The 21,456-nt window shown below is 36.8% G+C and overlaps 1 protein-coding gene across 26 annotated transcripts in view; it reads right to left on the reverse strand.

Moving 5' to 3' along the window:
- The window catches only part of Sox6 (SRY (sex determining region Y)-box 6), a 566,848-nt gene that overhangs the window by 95,611 nt on the left and 449,781 nt on the right, over positions 1–21,456 (reverse strand). For 21 of the 26 annotated variants that reach the window (XM_013511918.1, XM_013511927.1, XM_013511917.1 and 18 more), the window contains 2 exons: positions 20,450–20,529; positions 18,811–18,933 (listed from right to left, as the gene is read on the reverse strand). In XM_013511918.1, coding sequence (XP_013367372.1) covers positions 18,811–18,933; positions 20,450–20,529 — 203 coding nt within the window. The remainder of the gene's footprint in view (positions 1–18,810; positions 18,934–20,449; positions 20,530–21,456) is intronic. The other 5 variants (XM_005380357.2, XM_013511933.1, XM_005380356.2 and 2 more) reach the window with 1 other exon arrangement.

Below are 21,456 nucleotides of genomic sequence, written 5' to 3' on the forward strand. Positions count from 1 at the left end.
AATGCACTGATTTTCTTGGAAATACCAAATACTGCAATGTTAGCAGAGGAAATAATTGTGAATAGTAGCTAATTCTTTTTTTTTTTTTTTTCTTTTTCAGCTTGCATAGAAGAAGAAAGCTCAAGCCTACAGGAAGAAAGTAATTTGCATAAAATATTAGTGGGTAAGCAGTAGGTAGAGTGAAATCTAGAACCCAGGCTCCCTACTTCCACATCCACTCTTATGTACTCGTGCCTTCTCTTAAGGAACCAACTAAAAAGATAATTTGTACATTATATCAGACCTTTTAGTTTAAGCTAGATAAATGAGGTGATTTTTTTTTCTGGTATTCTCTCTGGTTTACACAGAGAAATTTATCCTAAGTGTACTTGAAAATTAACCCATGGGTATGTACCCAATGATGATTTATATTGTAGAATTTTATTTTAATATTTGTTTTAAAATGTACATATTTAGACCTGCAACCACAGTAATTAGGTTATAGTAATTATAATCATGTTAAGGTGTTTTCCGATTTTTAAAATTAAAGTTTATGCAAATACACATAAAGGGCCCGAAATGCATCTCAGGTAAGAGCAGACCTGTTTTCATCCTAGTTTGAGAATCCTGCCAATGGCCTTTCCAAAACAGCTTTAAAAAATGGGCCAAGCATTGACTGTAAGCCACTGAGAACCAGGACCTATTTAATTCATTTCATTATTCCCTGCAGCCAGCTCAAGAATGTCAAGTAAAGGAAAATGAATTGAAAGAGCTTCCCTGGCTCAAGGTCCTCTTGCCTATGTTCCCAAGCACTGGGTAGTTTACTCCTCTGACATAACTCATTGTCCTAAAGGTAGGGGATGTGTTGGGTTGGAGGAAAACAAAAGCTATAAAAAGAGAAAGAGAGTAGAAGAGAGGCTCAGATGAAAGATCCTATCCTTACACTGAGACCTTTTTAAAGAATTGGAATCCATCACATAACACAACATCAATCCTCTGCTATAAAAAAAAGTCAGTTTGAATTTATTTTCTGCTGCACCTATAATATTGGAATTCGTTCAGAAGAGCATTTCCTTATGGAACATAGTTAGAACATGCAAATAAGTATAAACAAAGCGATCCCCAATTATTTTAAGAAGAAAACAACTGCTCCCTTTTTCCAAGGATTTCCTCTTTGAGGGTATGAAATAAAATATGTAAACATATAATGCCTTATTTATAGCAATAAAAGTTCAGTCACTGAAACAATTAGTAATTTAGATCTTGAAGCAAGATATTCAAAGAGGTGATAATGAGGGCAGCTGGAAGTAAGTATTATGAGAAGGAAGCTGTTTTCCTGTTTCCAAGAGCTGGGCAGGCAATACTGAAGAGAGCCAGCTCTCTGAAAGTGCTCCAAATGGTACAGCTTGCATTTGTAATACTTCTTTAACTCTCTAGTCACAAAGTGTAGTACATCAGGTAGACAGTAAGCAAGCGCAGTTTGACTTTACTAACAGGACATAAAAACTCATTAATGGGTCTAGAATTTGGGTTTGAAACCTAAGAATTGCTTCTCACAAAATAAGACGCATGAGAAAGTTTTCAATGGGTATATATTTTTACGTACATGTGCTGAGTTATCCTTGTAGTAAATGAGCATATGTCAGCTTTTTGGTATTTGAAAGCATCATTTATTGGTAACAAAGAGGTAAATCATTCATTCCTTCATCCATTCATTCGGAAAATTGTTTACTGAGCATCTACTATGACCCAGGCATTACTGTACCTTGGTTTTGAAAAAACACAAGTCAGCAGTGAGAGTAGGGAAAAGACACTCCATATATTTCTGCTATATGCTATGAAATATAAAGTATTTGGGTATGTGAGCATAGGGTGGGGTTCAAGACTTAAATATAAAGGTCAGTGAAACTCAGAGAAGGGAATATTTGAATAGAAGCATGAATGAGGTAAGCCACGTTACTATTTGAAGCTAGCACTCGGGTAGAGGAAAAGTATAGAAGAAAGTCCTCTGGCTAAGGTATGCTTGTGCTTGGAAGGTTTGAGAAACAGAAAGGGTGCCAGTGTAGCCAGAACAGAGTACACAAGGAAAAGAATATTAAGTGTCAGAACATAGCCAAGGGGCCAAATCATGGAGGCCTATTATGTTATGACATGGACTTTGGATTCTATTCTGGATTTCAGGGTTTCTAGGAAACACCATTAAAACAACATGGCAGACCTGGAAATCCCTCAGCAAGATGCACATGGGAAACTGGAGGTATGCCAGGGCTGCCTTGCCTTGGCCCATGGTAACTGCCAAGGAGCCAGATGCTGTTGCTTGAAAAATATTCTACAACTGCCCAGCTTCTATGCCCTTCAAATTCCATCCATAATAAAGCTTCCAAAACAACAGAGAAGGAAGACAAATATGGGCAACTATGTAACCTCCAAAAGGCTTTATTTAAATTGTTAAAAATATATGTTTGGGAAAACAGAGTTTCATGAAAGGAAAGTATAATATTTTCTAAATACATTTTTTTAACTTTAATCATCACACAGAACAAATGTTGCATTTTGGAAGTGAATGTTTACCATAGAAAATTTTGACTGTTTTAAAACGGAACTTGGCTTTAATTTCTCAGCAGACTTTGGACTATGGAACACAAGAATCATGGTAATGAACAATTTATACCTATGATGAAGTGTATAGACTTATTAAAATTAAATTTCATGTTAATACTAAAGTAAAATTTGCATTTGTTAGAAATATTTAAGGAAATGAAGTACTTTGAATTCATTTCAAAGTGATCAGGTAAACTAGGCAAAGAATAATGCAAAATATACTCTTCTCAATTTTCTCTTATTTTTTCTATCTTTTTAAAAATTCAAGTAAATGTTTTCCTGTACCTCAGGGCCAACTCCATTAACTGTCACTTTTTAAACAGCAAATTATTACTATTGCCAACTGGAGAACTTCAGCATATTTTGCAGTATGTAAATATGCCATCTGTATCGTACAGTAATACTCATGGCTTACTCTCTAATTAGCAGAAAGGAATGATACCTTGTATACGGCAGCCATAGAAAAAATCATCCAAATAGTGGGTGATAAGCATACAACATGCTTTCTTGTCACTAGATATGATACTGAAACATAGCTCAATAACCCACCACGAAAATTTCCTGTAGCAGATAAAGCAGGTAATGGCTATATCAAGGACTAAAGAAGAAATTTATAAAAATAAAGTCTTATAAGTTGCTATGAAAAGCAAAATAGCATCATGATTAAGAGTGCACACTCTCTAGTCAAAACCACTGCTCACTGTGTGATCCTGAGCAAGCTATTCAGTTTCCCTAGACCTTAAATTCCCACAGCTGTAAAATAAAGATAATAAGGAACTACTTCAAAAGATTGTTTCATGGAGCAAATGTGTTAACACACATGACACACTCAGAACGGAGGGGCACGTCACAAAGATATAATGCTTGCGTGCTCTTCTTATGGGTAGACTCTGTTTAAGAGAAGTTGTTCCAAAAGCTTATTCAGAAAAACAATTATTCATTGGGATTTTATATAATTTAGCAAAAGTGTTTTAGGGATACAAATATGAGGATTAGATACACTGTCAAACAGCAAGGACAGGAAGGAGGGAGGGGGGAAAACATAAGTATTTACAAGTTACTACTGAAACACCATCACTGGGAACAATTAATTTTGACGAAGGGCAATTAGGTAGGCCTTTCTCACAGCGAAGCTCCAGAAAGAGGGTCCTTTGTTGACTAAAAGTTTAAAAATAGACATGAATGGAACAGACACTAGTCCCGGGAACACGGGAAGTGTTGAGGCTTATGGAGTTTCTGCTGTGCATTTAGGGATGTCTCCTCTGCCTGCCCGCTCTCTGGGGCTAGCACTCAAAGGCCATGTGGCGCTGAACTATGATGTTCACACTAAGAGCCAATGTGGCTTTGAAAAAGGGTTAGGATTTATAAAATGTACCAGTTCTCTGGGGAAAAAAAAAAAATAACCCTCCTTGGCAGTTCACTTAGGGAATAGAAACTTTGTTTTGTTTTTGTTGTCCTTGTCCATTGTTGGACAGAGAAAGTTCTTTGAGCATTCAAAGGCCCAATTTAGGGAGAATTTCTCTATACTTCACTATCTCCTGTAAGACTACCATAACACCCCTAGGAAACTCTTCACGTGATGCAGAATCACAGCTTTAGTTTGTTAAGAGGGCGTAATTTCAAGTGGACCATGGAATATTTATGTCTCTATGCAGCTCTTTGAAGGAATAATCTTATGTTTTTGTGCCTCTTGGGGGTCAGAGGTTCAAATCAGCACTTCTTTCTGTCACTTCTCATATGTTTTACAATAATTTATAGCTCAGCAAGATGAATCATAAAACAAAAGTGTCTATTTTATTTCAGTCCCTGATTCTAGTTAATCAAAGATTTCCAGTCCAACAACCCGACATGAAACTCTGCATGGAAAATATCAGAGGAACAAAGCATTTTGTCCAATAACACATCTCATGATGTAAACACATATGTCTCTTAAAGGAAATTTTATCGTTTCCACATTATCGGTGCACAAAAGGAGCATTCTTGTCGCAGACCCGGTGCGACTGTGGAGTCATCGTCACTGGAAACAAGAGCCTGATTAGGTTCCCACACAGATATGAATAGACTTTCCTCTTTTAGTGAAATAGCTGCCTTTATTCCTTTTTAAAACAGACCGGTAATTGTCACCCTCAAAACACTGAATTGTACTCGAGCAACATTTGTTTCTGCTCTTTTTATTCATCTTTTTAGAATCAGCCAATAACATTACTGTCCCTTCTGGTTGGTCCTCTTCTGGAAAGTCTCAGTTAATCCACAGCTGTGTGAATGTGAAAAAGGTACACAGCAGGCTAAGTCTGTTAGGTCTCTTGTCTGCTAATAAAGTGCACAGTCTGCAGGACAGATGTTAGGAGGATCTGTTAAATAAGTCAGTGGCAGAGATCCTGACCTCTGCCAAGGAACATTTTATTATTCCAGAAAGGGGCATAATTACAAGACATTAATAATTAGGAGAACCATAGCTTTTCTGTACAGATTTTTTACTTCTTGTTTCATGGTTTGGTTGGAATATATAGTACCAAGACCCATTCGATGAAAACAATGTGCTAAATACGATTGGGTTTAGTACAAACTGCAGATTACATGATTTCCCCAAATCCCCAGGAAATGGTTGGGCCTTGGCTTTGCTTCAGTCTTAAACAGTTTTGTTTATTCAGCGTGTATCATTACACTATTTGTACAGTCTCACTTGCCACAGGGTACCATTGTACTAAAGGGACTATCAATCTTACTAAACATAGTTCCCTAACTATTAAATCTAGCGCAATGGGAACTGTAGAGATCAAATTAATAGAGGAATATCGCACCATAAAGTCGTTCGCTATACCTTATACCACTTTACCATTTATGGTGTAAGTAAAATCATGTTTACCACGTGCATTGCAAATTCCCTAGAGTGGCATAAAAGGCACTCTGCAATCTGACCCCTTTGCTTACCATTCTAATCTCACCTACTAGTGCTGCTGCACCCTCAGCCTGCACCAACGCCATGCTCTCCATCGCTGCTACACCTGTGGGCAGGCTGTTCTCTTTGTCTAGAGTGCCTCTCCTCTGCATCTCTGTCCTTCTGCATAATTCCCTATAAACTTAGTGAATACATGCACTCCTTTCAAGATTCAATTTTACCTCACCTCATCCATGAAGGTCACTAGTCCTTCCCTAGGCTGCATTAAACGCTTCTTCCTCCCATAGCATTTTCACTCTGGTGAAATCTATTTTACCAATTATCGCTTGCATACTAGACTGTGGGCCCCCTGAGGTTAAGGGTCAAGTTTTATTGATTTTAGTAGGCCCAAATAAACAAAAGTACTTACCACATTAGATATTTAATAAAATTTGACGAACTTAATGTATGAGTGAGCTAATTAGTTAATCCTTTTAGCATGCTAATATAGTATAAGTTTAAATTCCAGCCTTCATATAAATGCCAGTGATGGGTTCTTATTTTTATTGAATATTCATTAGGCTTGCACATTCAGTTGCATATATATTATATATTTTATATATGTTAAACCCCATGTCCCATCCACCTCTACCTAAAATAGGTGGGAGCATGCAATATACTCTTCTATTGACCATCTATTTCTATTCAATTCACACTGGCCAAAATTTATGCAGAAGAATCAGTCAGAATGAGATCTTTACACTGTTACCTCACAATTCTATACACACTAGCTCAGGCCACTGGCTGGCTACGTCGCTTTGGCCAAGTTAACTCATCGCTCTGGGCCTCAGTCTCTTCAAGTAGAAAATCAAAAGGTTTACATAGCACTTGAGAATAAGGAAAGCACTTTTCACACTCGTTTTCTTGTACATCCTCACAACTGCCCTAATGGGGCTACTATTCCTAACTCTGCTTCACGGTATTGGGGTATCAGGAAGATTAATCTGCTGAAACTCATGGGACCAGGAATAGAGTTAGGACTTGAGTCTCCAGGCCTCCAGAGGCTTTTCAAATTCTAGAAATCTATGGAATTTTACAAGCTCCCTGACTGTTTATGAAGGGCTTTCTTTCACTATCATGGCTTTTTTCTCTTGATTAGTGGAAAGTCCAATACACAGTACCTTAATAACCAACTGGCTGTCAATTCTTGCTAGAAAGCACTATACTAAAGTTCACGTTTCCTGAAGTTGGGAGCAGTCATCAGACATCGACCTTAGAGCAAAATTATTTCAAAGTCCCTAAGTACAATCAGCTTGGTTAATTAATAAATGAGTATATTTATGTGACTGCACGCCAAGTGAATAGTCCTGTCTTATCTGTTCCTATCATTTTGAAGTGTTGCTCATTTAAGTGATTTCTTCCCTAGTCTATAAGAACAGAAAGGTACTTTACTTGTTTAGCAGCATTCCTCAGGTAGATAATATATAATTTTAAAATATTTGAAATTAATAAGTGAATAAGAGATCATAGTATAAGGGTATAGAAAGAAATGATATTTATTGACCATCTATCATCCAGCATACATGCTATTTGTATTATCTCATTTAATTTTATCTCATAACAACCCTATAGGCGATGTTATTATCCCCACTTCCCAGATGAGAAGAGTGAGGTTGAGAAGAAATTAGCTCATGGTTACTTAGTTCTTTTAACTGCAGAGGTCATGTGGAACCACACAACATTGCTTTCTTGAAACCAAAAGTGTCACTAATGTATAAACAAAAATCATGTAAAACAGCAAGCCAGCTGCTATACAAATGACAGCAAGCTGTTTCAATAAATGGTCATAGGAACTAATGTCATGTAAACTAATATGATATATAGTCTTCTTCCTGTTTCATAGTGAGGTATGTCTATGTGTGGTGACAATATTTCACAATCAAGAAATGTGGGCAGAGATAGATGTGAGACTAAGAGTGCACGATTTAACAAAAGGTGAATTTCGCAGATGAACATCTTGTTCTGTAAAAAAGAAATGCCATGGACGGACGAGGGGGAAAGCAAAACTTTCCCACCCAAATCAGTCACATCTAGGCACATCTACTACGTCAATAAAGCTTCTCGTGTTTGTTCTCATGATCTTCCTCTCTTGCTTTCTCTCTTGTGCTACGTTCAAGCCAATAACATAACTATACATCACGCAGGGACTGCTCCTTGAGACATGGAGCAAAGTACTTGACAGTACTTTGGACATTAGGAAGACGTACTGAACAGGGAAACGGCAATAAGGAGGAGGAGTTTCCTTTTTGTGTACTGTAGGCTAAGACGCTCCTCGACTCCAGAGGGCCAGCTCAGAGGCAGGAGGACGTGCCTGCCACTCCACTCAGTGACAGCACTTCTCTTTATTTTCAAAATTTGTTTGTATTAATTTGCTTCCCTTTCCAAGCAGACCAAGTGATAACCTATTGGGAGTGTGATGCTAAACCACTTTTCCTATAGTTTTAAAACTGGGCCTCTGAGAAGGCGTTTGATACAATTCAATGGCTGAAGTAATACCTTTCTCCATTTGACCATTAAATGGCCTGTAGAAATACAGCTTAGTTAGAGGGAATTTCAGAGATAGTACTTTCTAATTTTTTTTTTTTTTTGTAATTTCCCTCCCGGGTGACGAGAGCAGAGCTTGGAAAATGCAGCTCAATCACTTTCCACAGCCTTCCAGGTCAGCTTCTCACCAGTGTTAATTAAATATAACCCCCTTAGACTATCAGAGGCTAAGAGAGCAGCATAGCATTCTTCTCTAATATATTACTGTAAAGAAAAATAGTCATAATCTGTGTATAAGACTTCCAGCACAGAGGTCTCTGATGAAAAATTAGAAAAGGCAAAGTAACATAATGTGACAACTGTTCATGGCAAGATACATTTAAAATGATCTATTGCCACATCTATTGTGTTTAAATAACATGTAAAGGAAATCTACGTAATAGATGGTTTCAGCTTCCGTAGCAAACACAGACCAGTTTTTGGTGGGATAAAGTGCAACAGTAAAATCCAGTATCTAAGTCAGTCAGTCTCTTACCTAAACCACTTCTTTCCTCTCAGATTAGAGAAAATTTCCCTAGAAGGTACAAGTATTGACATATTTTCTATTTTTATCAGACACTGTATCTTTTGTAGCACAACTTGACCAAACTCTGAAACTGGACACTTGCTGAAATAATGTTTCTCTTAGCCATTTTAAATTTGAAAAGTGTCTAAAAAGTTTCATGCACTGTCCAAAGCTATTGGTAAATGAAATCATTTAAGATAAAGCTCTTTAATACTGTGTTTGTCTTATTTCTCTGAATATGACTTTACTGTAAATATTCCTTCCCGACTCCCCTATTGTCCCAAGATTTCTGAGAAGAAAGCAGCCAAGCGATAATTCAACATTATTGCTGCTTCAGTGCACTAATCACTTAAAAAGCAGCAAAGATGGTGCTCTCTGCCCCACAGCTCCGGCAGCCTCCTGGCCTAAGGCAGGCATCCCCCGGCCCAGCTACGTCCAGATGTCAAGAGGAATACCCAGCTCCTGATGCGGCAGGCGCTCCATTCCAGTATGGTCAAACATCTGCTTCCTCTGCTGGCAGGAAAACGGCTGAACATGCTCAGAGGGCTGCCCAGGCTAGGGATGGCCAAGGACACAGTCCCCAGCTACTCCAGGAGACTCATCAAAACTTTGAAATTATACGACATCCCTAGAAACTCTCCATAGAATAATGCTTCTGTACCCGGCAAAAGTATTCTCCGCATTTTCCTCCAAAGAAAGCTACAGAATAGGACAGTTTGCATCACAGTACTTCTTATCTTTGTTAAATTCTATTAGACTTGAACTTTCTTCTATACAGCTGGAAATTTGAAAAATATCTAAACTCTTTAGGATCCTGAGAATGTCATGTTGACTCTGAAATTTCCCTTTTCTCATTTAATTAAATTGCTTTTAATCCAGTTAAATTTTGCTGTAAGACAAGGACAAGGTATGCAAGAAATCTTCTAAATGACTGTGCTTCTTACCAGTCATTAGAGTTCAAATCCAAGAATTCTGGCTGAGAAGGAAAATTTACAATACAATTAGGCCATCTACTCTAGTCTTATTGCTAAATGAGTATTCTGGTTCAAGATACTTAACTCACCTGAGCTTCAATTTCTTCTTGAAAATATGGAGATAATATTAGAACATATTTATTATGAATGCTAAATATAGATTGCTTTTTAAACTGAAAAACAGGTATTATACACATGTGGATATGTATGCCCATGTGTATATACATATGTAATATTTACACTATACTTATATCCAGCTTTTGCCTTGCTTTAGTAAGAAATTCTGGTTTCCTATGTAATATCCAATTTGTACATCAAGTGTATGATCTCTGCTCAGAATGACTCTATATATATTATGGGATCTCAGGAATCAGCATTCTATAAAAGCTAATGAACAGCTCCCATGTCTTTTTGAAATATCATATTTACTCTAAAGATAGACTTCTTTACTATTAATATCAAAAATAATATCCCCTTTTTTAATACACAAGGGCTGAGAGTATAGCTCAGTGGTAGATCATTTAACTGGTGCACATGAAGCCTTAGGTTTGATCCCCACCCTGTTCTAGTCAGAAGTGACTGGATAGAACACAAGTTTTCCTTTTGAAGATCAAAGTGAAGCAAAACCCTGAGGATAAATAATCAAGTGATGGCTGCACTTTGGTATTTGACTCTCAGGCAATGCTTTCTCTCTTTGTCTGATTACGCTAAAACATAAGATTTTGTACAAACACTTATTGACTACTATTCAGATAATCATAACACTTCAAGAATATATCCTTGTGTATGCATTTCTCAAGGAAGACTCAAATGCTCTTTCAAGCATTATTTTGTTTGATCTTTGCAACAGAAATTGACTGTCAATATGACAAAAGTACTTCTATTTTACAGATTAGGAAACTGAGGTGGAGAGTAACATGTCAAACAAGACTCTATATCCCTTATGATGTAGGAGTAAGGGATCTTTTTACTTCTAAGTATGTTCTCTCCTGAGTAATATTCTAACCTTCATATAGTTATACCAGAGCCACTTTCATTTTGGAAACTATGCATGGAAGGATAAAGGCAGAAGATAAGATGTTTGTAGATCTTGTGCGCTACTGCCACTAGGTTTTGGGGTTCTGGGATTTGGGAATCTCCTTCCAGGGTTTTGGGAACTGCTTTTCTGTGCATTTTCTGGATCCTTCTTATTGACAGGTCATACCTATTTGCTCAGCCAGTTTACCACATCCTAATCTCCTGCCTCACTACCTCAAGGAGGAAATGCCAAGTAAATGAGTAGACACATATAAGATAGAATGAGCTATCTTTTAATATCCTTTATTCCCTTTCGTCTCTGATATCTTAATGGCCAAAACAGAATTTAGAATGAAAATATTCACATTATTAAGATATAAGGTAGTGGAGGTGGTACATTTTTCTCCCATCTGGTTTGAGACCCTAGAATTCTGGTGTAGAGAGAGGATCATTCTTCTTTTAGGTGTAGGAATGCAATATTTCTGCTAGACTGGAGAAGGCAGAGTAATACAAGCAGCAAGCCACAGGGTGGGACAGAAGCATCCCTGCCACTACCTACCCTATGATAAGTTGCTTAATTTCCCTGAACTACAGTTTTCTAGTCTATACATAGATACTGGTCAATATAAATATATTCAGAGGGCTATACAAATTGGATGGAGTGTGTCCCAGCAAAATCTTTTAAACTCTAAACAGTATTACAAATAAGTTTTTTTTTTATTTTGTTCGTGTTGTTTTTTCACAAGCAGAAAATGTTTTATTCTAAAGGATGAGTTAACTTGGTGAGTTTCCAAATTTCCATGGACACGTGTGGCAACAATAATTGTAATTAAGCATACTGTGACCCTGCCAAAAAAATAATCAAGTAGGTATTAGCTTTTAAATTTTGCTTATCTGGATTCAGGCAGACAGGCAAACAGGTAAGTGAAGATATTTCTAATGAATAAGTTTTTCAATAGCAGTTATTTATTATGTATTTCTTTCCCTATTTTCTCTATTTTTTTACTGGAATGTAAACCCTATAAGGGTATTTTATTCCTTGATATTTCTCCACTATGTATAAGAGGTTTTCTCAACCTCTGCACTGTTGACATGTTGAACTGGAATATTCCTCATTGTAAGTGGCTGTCCAAGGCAGTATAGAGTGTTTAGTAGCACATACTAGACACTAAATAAATATATGTTGAATAACTGAGTGATTAAATCTGTTATGTTAGGATTTAATTACAAACTTTTAAAACAAAAACTACTTTTAGAGTAGTGTCAATTTCACTGCAAAAGTAAGGAGGAGGTACAGGTACAGCAATCACATATACCCCGATCCTATACCACTGATGAACCTGGGGATGTACCTCAGTGTTAGAGTGCTTGCCTAGGATGCACAAGACCCTGAGTTCAATCCCCAGGGCCACACACACACACACACACACACACACACACACAATACTACTGTACCATTAAAGTTGTGTCAAAATCTTTTTTTAAGAGTTTATAAGTGATCATGGGCAGGAAATTCTACAAGTGCTATACACTCTATGATTGCAGATCTATGACATTCTGGAAAGGGCAACACTATGGAGATGGTAAAAAATATCACTGGTTGCTGGGTTTGGGATGGGGAAAAATGAACAGGAAAAACACAGCAGTATTTTAGGGTTGTGGACATACTCTGCATGAGACAATAATGGTAGAAATTTGTCATTCTACATTGATCCACATACATAGAATGTACAACACCAGGAGTGAATCTTAACGTAAACTACAGGCTTTGGATGATTATGTTGAAAGAAAGCTCATCAGTTGTGACAAAGAGACTACACGTATAGCGTCGGGGCATATGAGATTGCTGTACCTGTACCTCCTTACTTTTGCAGTCACAGTCAAGGTAACAAGTGTGTTTTCAAATAAAAATTTTAAAAGCATGTAACACTTCCTTCTTTCTTTAATTTAAATGAGTAGGTGAGTTAGAATAAAAACTTGACAGATACCACAGAAAGGAATATCTAAGTGAAAAGCATTTCTATTTCAAACTTGTTTCAAATGAGCACCATATACTTGCACTTTGTAGAACATGACACAGTCAAAGACATAGATGTATCTTAAGTAATAAGATTTTCATACATATCTATCATTTACTTTGATTTTGCTGATACTTTTCAAGGCCAACAGCTCTTATGAAAACATTGACAGGTACCAAGAATCATAATCTAGGTTAATTTATGAAGTATTAATCAAAAATATTTTAAAATACATTTGGTAAAACAAGAACAGGAATATCTGTTATCACTTAAGGATCCATTACATCTTATGAGAAATCAGTTGAAATGCAAGTATAGTCATCTCTCAGTATCAACGGGGGACTGCTTCCAAGAAAGACCCTTTCACAGATATCGGTATTTGTGGATGCTCCCTCCCTTTATGTAAAATGTATGGTATTTGTGTATAACCTATCCATATCCTCACAGTGTACTTTAAACCATCTCTAGATTATGCATAATACCTATTACAATGTAAATGCTATGGAAGAAATTGTTATGTTGTATTGTTTAGGGAACAATGACAATAAAAAAATAGTTTCTACAGATTTGGTACACAGGCACAATTTTTTCTCAACATTTTTGATCTGTGGTTGGATGAATCCATGGATGCAGAGCCCAAAGGTAATGAAGGGCTGACTATGTCACATACTGGGAGCTTCCTATTGAGTGGGTTAATTAGAAGGGCTGGAGCTAAATGACTTCAGTAGAAATCTTACATTAAGACAGAGGGGACTGTGCAGGTTTTATAATTCCAGGGTCCTGGGTGCTTACTGAACCATCTCTAAAAACATAAATAAATATCTTACTAATAAGATAACTTAAACACAGTGAATAACAGGGCTTAGGTAAGAAGAGCCAACTTCTAGGTATTACCTCATACCCAAATGAAAATGAAATTACCAAAAGAAAGTCGAGTTTATTCAATGTTTAAATGTGTGGGTAAATATAAACAACTTCTGCTTCGTTGACTGCAATGACAAGTCAGATATCCAAAAACTAGGGTTGTTTTCCTAATTTGCATCTTTTTCTAATATGTTTATATTTCTTTAGCCTCCATCAGGGCCCACTAGGAAACTGCAAGTTTTCCTAAGAAGCCTATCTAGAAACGGAAAGCTGCTTACATGGAATAATGCTTCTCACAGACAGAACAACTGATCCATCATTAAAAAAAATTTTCAAAGAAGCTAGGTCGCAGGTGGCCACAAAAGATGAAATTTATTAATTCATTCATTTTACCAAACACTGTACCAATTAATGTCAGGGACTTCATGATGAGAAAAAGAAACAAAAATCCCTGAATTCAGTGACTTCCGACCTGATATATTAAGTTTGCCCCCTGCATTTTTTTTTCTCTATTCTGATGATGGTTTGGCTGACCATTTTCAGAAATCCAATATTTGCTTCATTATTTGTTAGTTACAATGATCCTTGGAATACATATTCCACTCTTTTTACAATGAAAAAGCTGAAGAAGAGGTATTTTGAAAACAGTATGAAACAACATAGCTAGGAAGTGAAACTCTAGCCCAAGGTTCTGATTCCATAGTAGAGCTCATGCCATTAGTCCAAGGCTTATCTAACTATAGCTATAATGGTTTTCTCAAGTTCTACCTCACTATTAAAAGTGAAAGAAAGAGTCAGAGGTGGTGAGTGATGCTGATTAAGAGAAAAAGCGAGCATTTCCCCTCAAAGCACAGCCCCATGGTTGCTATCGTCAAAACAAGCTTTGGAATCAGCGCATCGTTCCTGTTTCTCCATTGGGTAGCCAGTAATTGGTCACTCTAATCAGCTCTTTATTCAACCCTCTTCTCTATTAGAAATCACAGCCTCCCAAACCTGCCAAGAAAAGTTAGCTCACCCTCCCATGCGTCCCTAGCACTGAGGCATGTTTACAATTGTAAATAAGACAAGTGATGAGCCAGTGAGTACAATATCATAAAGATTCAGGCTGGAACTAAAATGGAGCGTCCCCCACGTTGACTGGCAATTCTTCATTTTCGACTTGTAGCATGAAAATTGACAATATCATTTAAATAAAATATGTGTTTGTATTCACCTCTGCAAAAATTTCAATTGTTCTCTTCCATCTTTGCAAACTTGCAAGACTTTGTTTCATTTAAGAATAGCTTATAATTTAGGTTGACAGGTTTCCTCAGTGCTTAAAGTTTTTAATTATGCGCCTTTCCTCCAAACCTCCACACCACACAGAATGCCCATCAAGTCAAGGTGAAAATGTACTCCTATTGTTTTGAATTTTCATATGCAACTCCTTCGTTTGGGTTACCACCCATGCTACCTTTTAAGAGCTAGTCTGTTAAAATATGTTCCAACTAAAGCTTGGTGGGCTTTGAATGCTTGATAAAAATCATTCTCTGGAGCTAATGAAGACAGAAACGGTGCCTGTAACAATATTAAGTTTGTTTTCTCTGGTGATTCACAGAAGTGAGCAATCTGTCAGTAATGCATTGAGTGAAATTACTTGTCTTGTAGAAATAACTGCTGACAGTCACTTTCTCCCAGGGCTGACCCAAACATCTCCCTGCTGACAAACAAATTACTCTGTCTAACTTTGAAAAGGTAACTAGCTTGTTTTAATTTTGACTGGTCTTTCATAATCCCTTCCAGAACATCTTTCATTTTACACATTTTTTGAAAAAGGCGAACAAAAAGTGTTGGGGGAGGGGGAACACATTTGCATTAATAAGTAAGGAAAAAAAATAAAGAAAATTCTTATGTAGAGCTAAGGAAAAGAAGAGTTCTGCTTCTTTCCAAGGCTGTTATGTGGATAAAAGTAAGAAGTATGTCTACCCAACATTAAGACTGGCAGTGCCGCCAGTGACTGACTGGGTGAGTGAACACGTTACCCAGACAGTATTGTAGGAATTAATTTTCTTCAATAAAGTGATTTTTAAGGCTCATATATTTCACAATCTAAACATATGTCACTGTTTCATAAACAAAATAAATGGATTAAAATAATACATTACCAATATGCTGACACATGGAGATATTTTAATTAGAAATTCTTAAGCTGTGTGATATTTAACGGCTGGATTTGCTGAAGAGAAGCATGCATCATTTAATAAGAAGGCATGAGACAGGTGTATCACTTTGCATATGGTACCAGCTTGTGTTCAATAGAAGCTAAAACTATGAGACAACATTACTCCCAATTAAAAACAAAACAGAATTACCTTAAGGAGCTATCATATTAAAAATAATCACATAAAATGAATCAATACACTGAATCCATTTTTTTCATTAAAAAGTCTCAAATATGAGACCATATTTCTTCAGAAACAATCTAACATCATAGCTATTAAAAGGCCATATTTACATGACTACCTCATTATACTGTCCCCTTTCTTTAACATTCTTTCTGACTTACTTAAGGACCAATGCTAACATAGCTAAGGAAAGCAAATTGCAACCGGTCTTGAAATTTATACGGGTGAGAGAATTGAAATAAGTAGCAATATAATATATTGTTTACTGTAGCAAGTGCCCTCTGTTCTCTAAAGGTCAAAAGCATTGTAACCTTAGAATTATAGTTTCTGATTGTTCCCAGGGTTAAATACATTATCAAAATTAATGGTTCAAGCCCCTCAACATTCAGATATATGAGTATTCCTGCCTCCATCTGCTGAACTGTTCAACTAAACACAGCATCCTTTGGTCTTCTCTCTCCTAATATTGTGCCCCTGAGGCAGAGAAAACCATGCCCTAGATCAGCACAGTACTATAAAAAATGGCCTTTATGTGTCTTACTTATTGTAAAGAAAGAACTAACTAGAATATGCTAATGCAAAGAAGGTCTTTGCATCTTAAACATCTTGGTACAAAATTTCAGGATTCTAGGATATTACTAGAAATGCTAAGATTTACCCAGGCTCACTAATATTAGAAATGACAACCTTTGAAAGACAAATTAATATTACACATAGAAAAGACCAGTTCTGTGCAATGTTTTGTGGGGGTTTTCATCCTAAGAATCTCTGTTTCTAAATAAAATCATTTAGCACAATTTTAATACTTCCTTAGTATCAATAGCTTGTCTTGATCATCCTTGTTGACAGAGCTGTGACATTTGAGCTTGTCACAGGAGAAGAGAAAATTCAACTAAAAAGAAGGCGGGGTTTTAATGTTAATAAGGCAAAATATTATAAAAATTTCCTTCTGCTTTTCCTCAAAGCTTAAAATTGTACTGTGTAGCAGATATAAGCATCTACTGTGTGTTCATAGATATACAAAAAACTTGCTAAATTTGTATCAGGAAAGTTGGGGAACCTGCCTTTCAAACAACGTCAATCTTTTCTAATGAGTGTACAACTGAAACAATCAGATCAAAGGTTTTCTGAAATGCAGGGGAAAATGTGCAAAAATAAAGGCAAGAGAATAGAGCAAAAATAAACAAAAACCCATGAAATTCTCAAACCAGCCAAACTTAAACTGCAAAATTATAGAGGTGCTTGTATCTGTGGGTTCTTTACTTAGCCTTATAAAGTGACAGAGATATGACATGCACTGCACTTCTACATCAGTGCCACCACCACGTTATGAAGCTCTGGCACTCACAGGTATGACATCATGGTTTCCAAAAACCCAACAGAAGCCAGATTTCATACACCAGGGGGTCAGTGATTACAGGAGGGAAGGGAAAGACTAACCTAAATGAAAAATTAGACAAAGAGATTGGGTGGAAACCTGAGCACAGGAAGGATGATGGGATAGAACAGAATACCTCAAAAGATCACAGAAGTCAAGGGCGAGAGTCTTGAGTCGGAGGCAAGGCCACCTGCTTCCATAACTCTTTTAAGCATTTAAAAGCTCCTCAAACTGACCTTCAAGAGTGGATAAGCTGACTAACTGTCATCACATAGAAGGGCTGCTTCCTTATGTCCAGTTATCTCTCTTTGTGGCTCTGCTGGGCATAGATTTTAAAATGCCAGAAACATGGCACTCTTTCTGCAGCTAAGAGAAAGGCTTTAAAAGTGATCTCTTCTGGCTGTGTAGAAGACAGCTGATACTGTGTCAGTACGTGTGTAGTCATGTCCAAGTGGAAACCCCCTGCCTACCGCTGTGTCAAAGTAAAAGGAAGAAGAGAGAGGGGCAATAAGCTCTGGAACGCTTCCTTAGGCTACTTCCAAGATGGCCTTTGATCTCGTCTTCTTCCTTCTTAGGAGTGATCACCCGATCACTTTCAAAAAAGACTGGTTCAAAAGTAGTAGAAAAGATAATGTCAAAGTAAAACTAATTATTTTCTTTTGGGGGGTTAAGCTACCAATCTTAGAACATAAAATTTGGCATTATACCTCATCAGAAAATTAAAGGAAACTTCAGTCTTAGGTAACTTGTCTCCGTTCTTTTTCTTTTTAATTCAACAGATAGCTGGCAACCCTCCAATATCTGATAGTCCCAGAGAGGGGCTCCACGGTGTAGGAAAGGAATTAAGTATGAAATTGGAGAGAGGAGGAGAGGGCCGCTGCAGCAGAGAGAGACTTGGTTTTCAAAAGAGCCACATATACCATCTTTTTCCAGGGAGTAAGGATATCCCATAAAACAATTGAGCTTTACTGGAAGGTTAAATATGAAAAGGATATTACAGAATTTTATGGGAAAAGAGCTACAAGCCAGGCTTTGACATTCAACTTCTGCTTGAGAAAACCACATTAAGAAACTTGAATTTGGTACAGTTAGACAGCCCGGGCGTTAACTGAACTCAATGAATAATATATAGCCCTGGTTAAATCACTTAACCTTTCTGAACTCAGCTCAGCCCATCTCTCTCTCTCTTTTTCTCTCTTCTGTCTCTCCTGCAAATCATATTTTATCAAGTTTACAGAAACTATGTGGTCAAATGAAAGTTTTTAAATGTTGAAGTATTTATTGAACACTATGCAACAGCATATAAAAGAAAAGGTAAAAGTGTAAGAAAGATGGTTTTAAAGACTCTCCAAGAATTCGCCTGAAAAAAAAATACTGTATATATGGCAATAAACAACCTAATTAAAGGGAATTGGATAGGGTTTTGCCTTTTTCTCTAAAAAAAAAAAAAGGGAGCAAAGAAAAAGCCTTCTTAGAAAGAAGAAAAGGGGAAAAAGTACGTTTGGTAGTTAGGCTGAGAGTTTGCTACTTTTTTAAAAAGTCTAGAATATGATTGAACAATCCAGTCCCCCTCCCAATGAAGCAAAGCACCAAGGGAAGCATTCATACCTCAATCTGTTGGTGGTTGTAAGAGTGGCCACCACCATGTTCAAAGGTGTCCAAATTCCTGCCAAAACGGTCACTTAGGCCCTTGAGCCTTGGGTTAATTTGTGGGTGAGAGACATGACCTTTCTGTTTAGTAACATATTCAGAAAAAAAAAAAAAAGACAAAACATACTGTCAGAACTCATGAAACAACATGTATTTCTAAATCCATGGTATTGACCATATCAAAGAATGGAAAGTGGGAAATTTAAGACCCAGCCTCTCTGTTTTACAGAAATGTGGTTATACGCTCAAACAGTGGCACTGCTTTCTTATCTCTGTCTCTGAAACAGGAAGGTACTCCATAGCTCAGCTACAAGGAAAGGGAAAATAAATTAGGTTTACCACTAGGGAAGGTTCATTTAATTTTTAGCTAGTAGCTGTAAGTTACAAAGAGTATAAAAGGTAAAGATTTGCAAGAGAGGCAGGGCTATTGTTCCTGTTTGGCCAAAGATAGCCCATAATAGGGAATGTCTTCATGCTTCCTGGCTTTTGGGGGGTTTTTCTTGGGTTTTTTTCTGGTATCGGGAATCGAACTCACGACCTTGCACTTGCCAGGCAGGTGCTGTGCCACTGAGCTAAATCCCCAGCCCCTTTGCTTCCTGAATGAAGCTTATGACAAAAACTTCTCAAGTGCTGCAAAAATTCTTTACTTACACCCTTGTTTGACAGTGTTGAAAGCGATGGCTTTCAGTGGTACAGTAGCTACAACCCTTTTGGGGTCAAGCCATATAGGAACTAGCAACATAGGAATAAAAATGCCTGACCAGATTTTGTTCCCTAGATTATTTAAGAAAATCCAACAGTATCTTTAATGAACTTTCTATTGTATTAACTATTTTTTCATGATTTTACCTTTTTATTTTTTATTCAGCAAAATATGTATTTAAGGTCAATCTCCCATTCAAATGATAGTGCTCAAAAAGTCTAAAGAACACCTGGTCCTATTCCACACTTCTCATTTTACTGTGAAGAGTACATGATGCAAATACATTTCTCATTTGGTTTCCAACAGGCATTTTCTCCCCAAGTTTAACTTTAAAAGACAACTACTAATCCAGAACTTGGTCAGACACCATGCCCAGACTCTTGGCCCTTGGAAGGATGAGAATACACATATTTAGAAGCAAAGTGTTCACACTTCATCGAATAATTATCAAGTAATATGTGAATAACATATTATTCCATGAACCACAAGAAGGAAAATGTCCAACATCGTTCTCTATGTTGATGCTTATATGTGAAAGCTAATCTAGACATAATTTAAACATAGATGAAAAGTTTATAAGAAAAAAGCTAACCTCTAGCAATGTAAAAATAAAAATACTAACTCACCGGATAAATAAAAATACTAACAATAAAAGTACCAATTCATCTGATGAAGAATACACAGTACTAAATTATAATGTCATTTTTCCTTTAAAAATAATAGAACTGGCAATTTTCTCTTTGACTTGCAGTATGCTAAGTACCTAAGGTGTTAATCCTTCTGAGCTACGCTTTAAAAATTATTTAACATTCAGGCCATTATTTAGCATACAGCTGGTTAGCAGTTTTCCACTAAAGTACTGGCTCATATCCCACATTTTTTTCTGGCACTTACCTGGAGCTGTAAAGGGCTGAGTCCAGAAGCAGCAGCAGCTGCCATTGTTGATGGAATGAACTGTACGGGGTAGTTATCACCTGTCGGAAAGAACAATGCATACAGGTTCAGACAATGCACAGGGAATCACGGTAGGCAAGTACAAACATGGTCCTTGGATTGCTTGAGCTTTACAACATTGCTCTAAGCCCAAACATCTGCAGAAACAAAAGGCTTAGTTGGGCACAGACTTGCAGTGCTGCCTTGGAACTTTTTGTTAACAGATAGCTGGTAGGCAAACTGGCAAAACATGAATGTGATGTTAAAAAAAAATTAAATGTGCAATTCAAGCATGTTCACTCCATTACAAATCTTGTAATACATCATTTTTAAGAGTAAAAAAATATCTTAAAGCCAGGCTGACACTCAATACAATGTGAAAGCACACTGGGTTTTTTTTATTAAACAACAAAAGTTTTAGCTTGCTAGGCAAGACAGAGTATTACCAGTTCAAAAAAGATTATTAGCTATGGAATGCTCATAACTCTTAAACTTTATTTTATATAAAAAATAAAGAAAGAATTTTTAAAATATAATCTCTTTAATATGATAAGGTTTAAAGAGCAGCTCGTCTTATCTGACAGAATTCTGTGAAATACCTGGTATCTATGAGAGTGGGAACCACTTTTGTACATTAGCCTCTAGTATCACACTATTAGAACCTAGTACATAATCATATACACTAGTCACTGATCGAATATTTTTTGATGATGACTTGATTAAATAACTATACATTATACATGGGATATGTGTCCTAAAAGCCTGGTACAAATGCAGCACAGTTGAGCAGAGATCTATATTACATCTGAATGCGCTTCTAACTCCAGCTCATGCCTAAACTGGGAACTGAAGCACCTTCTGTGACCTCAGAACATAGTCGCTGGTCAGAGACTCGAAGAACCAAGAAGTGATGAGGAACATATTTTCATTGTGGTAACCGAACTAAAAATTCATATTTGTGGATAAAT

This window comes from Chinchilla lanigera, unplaced genomic scaffold (assembly GCF_000276665.1).
Source record: "Chinchilla lanigera isolate Chin_1 unplaced genomic scaffold, ChiLan1.0 scaffold00013, whole genome shotgun sequence".
Classification (NCBI taxonomy): Eukaryota; Metazoa; Chordata; class Mammalia; order Rodentia; family Chinchillidae; genus Chinchilla; species Chinchilla lanigera.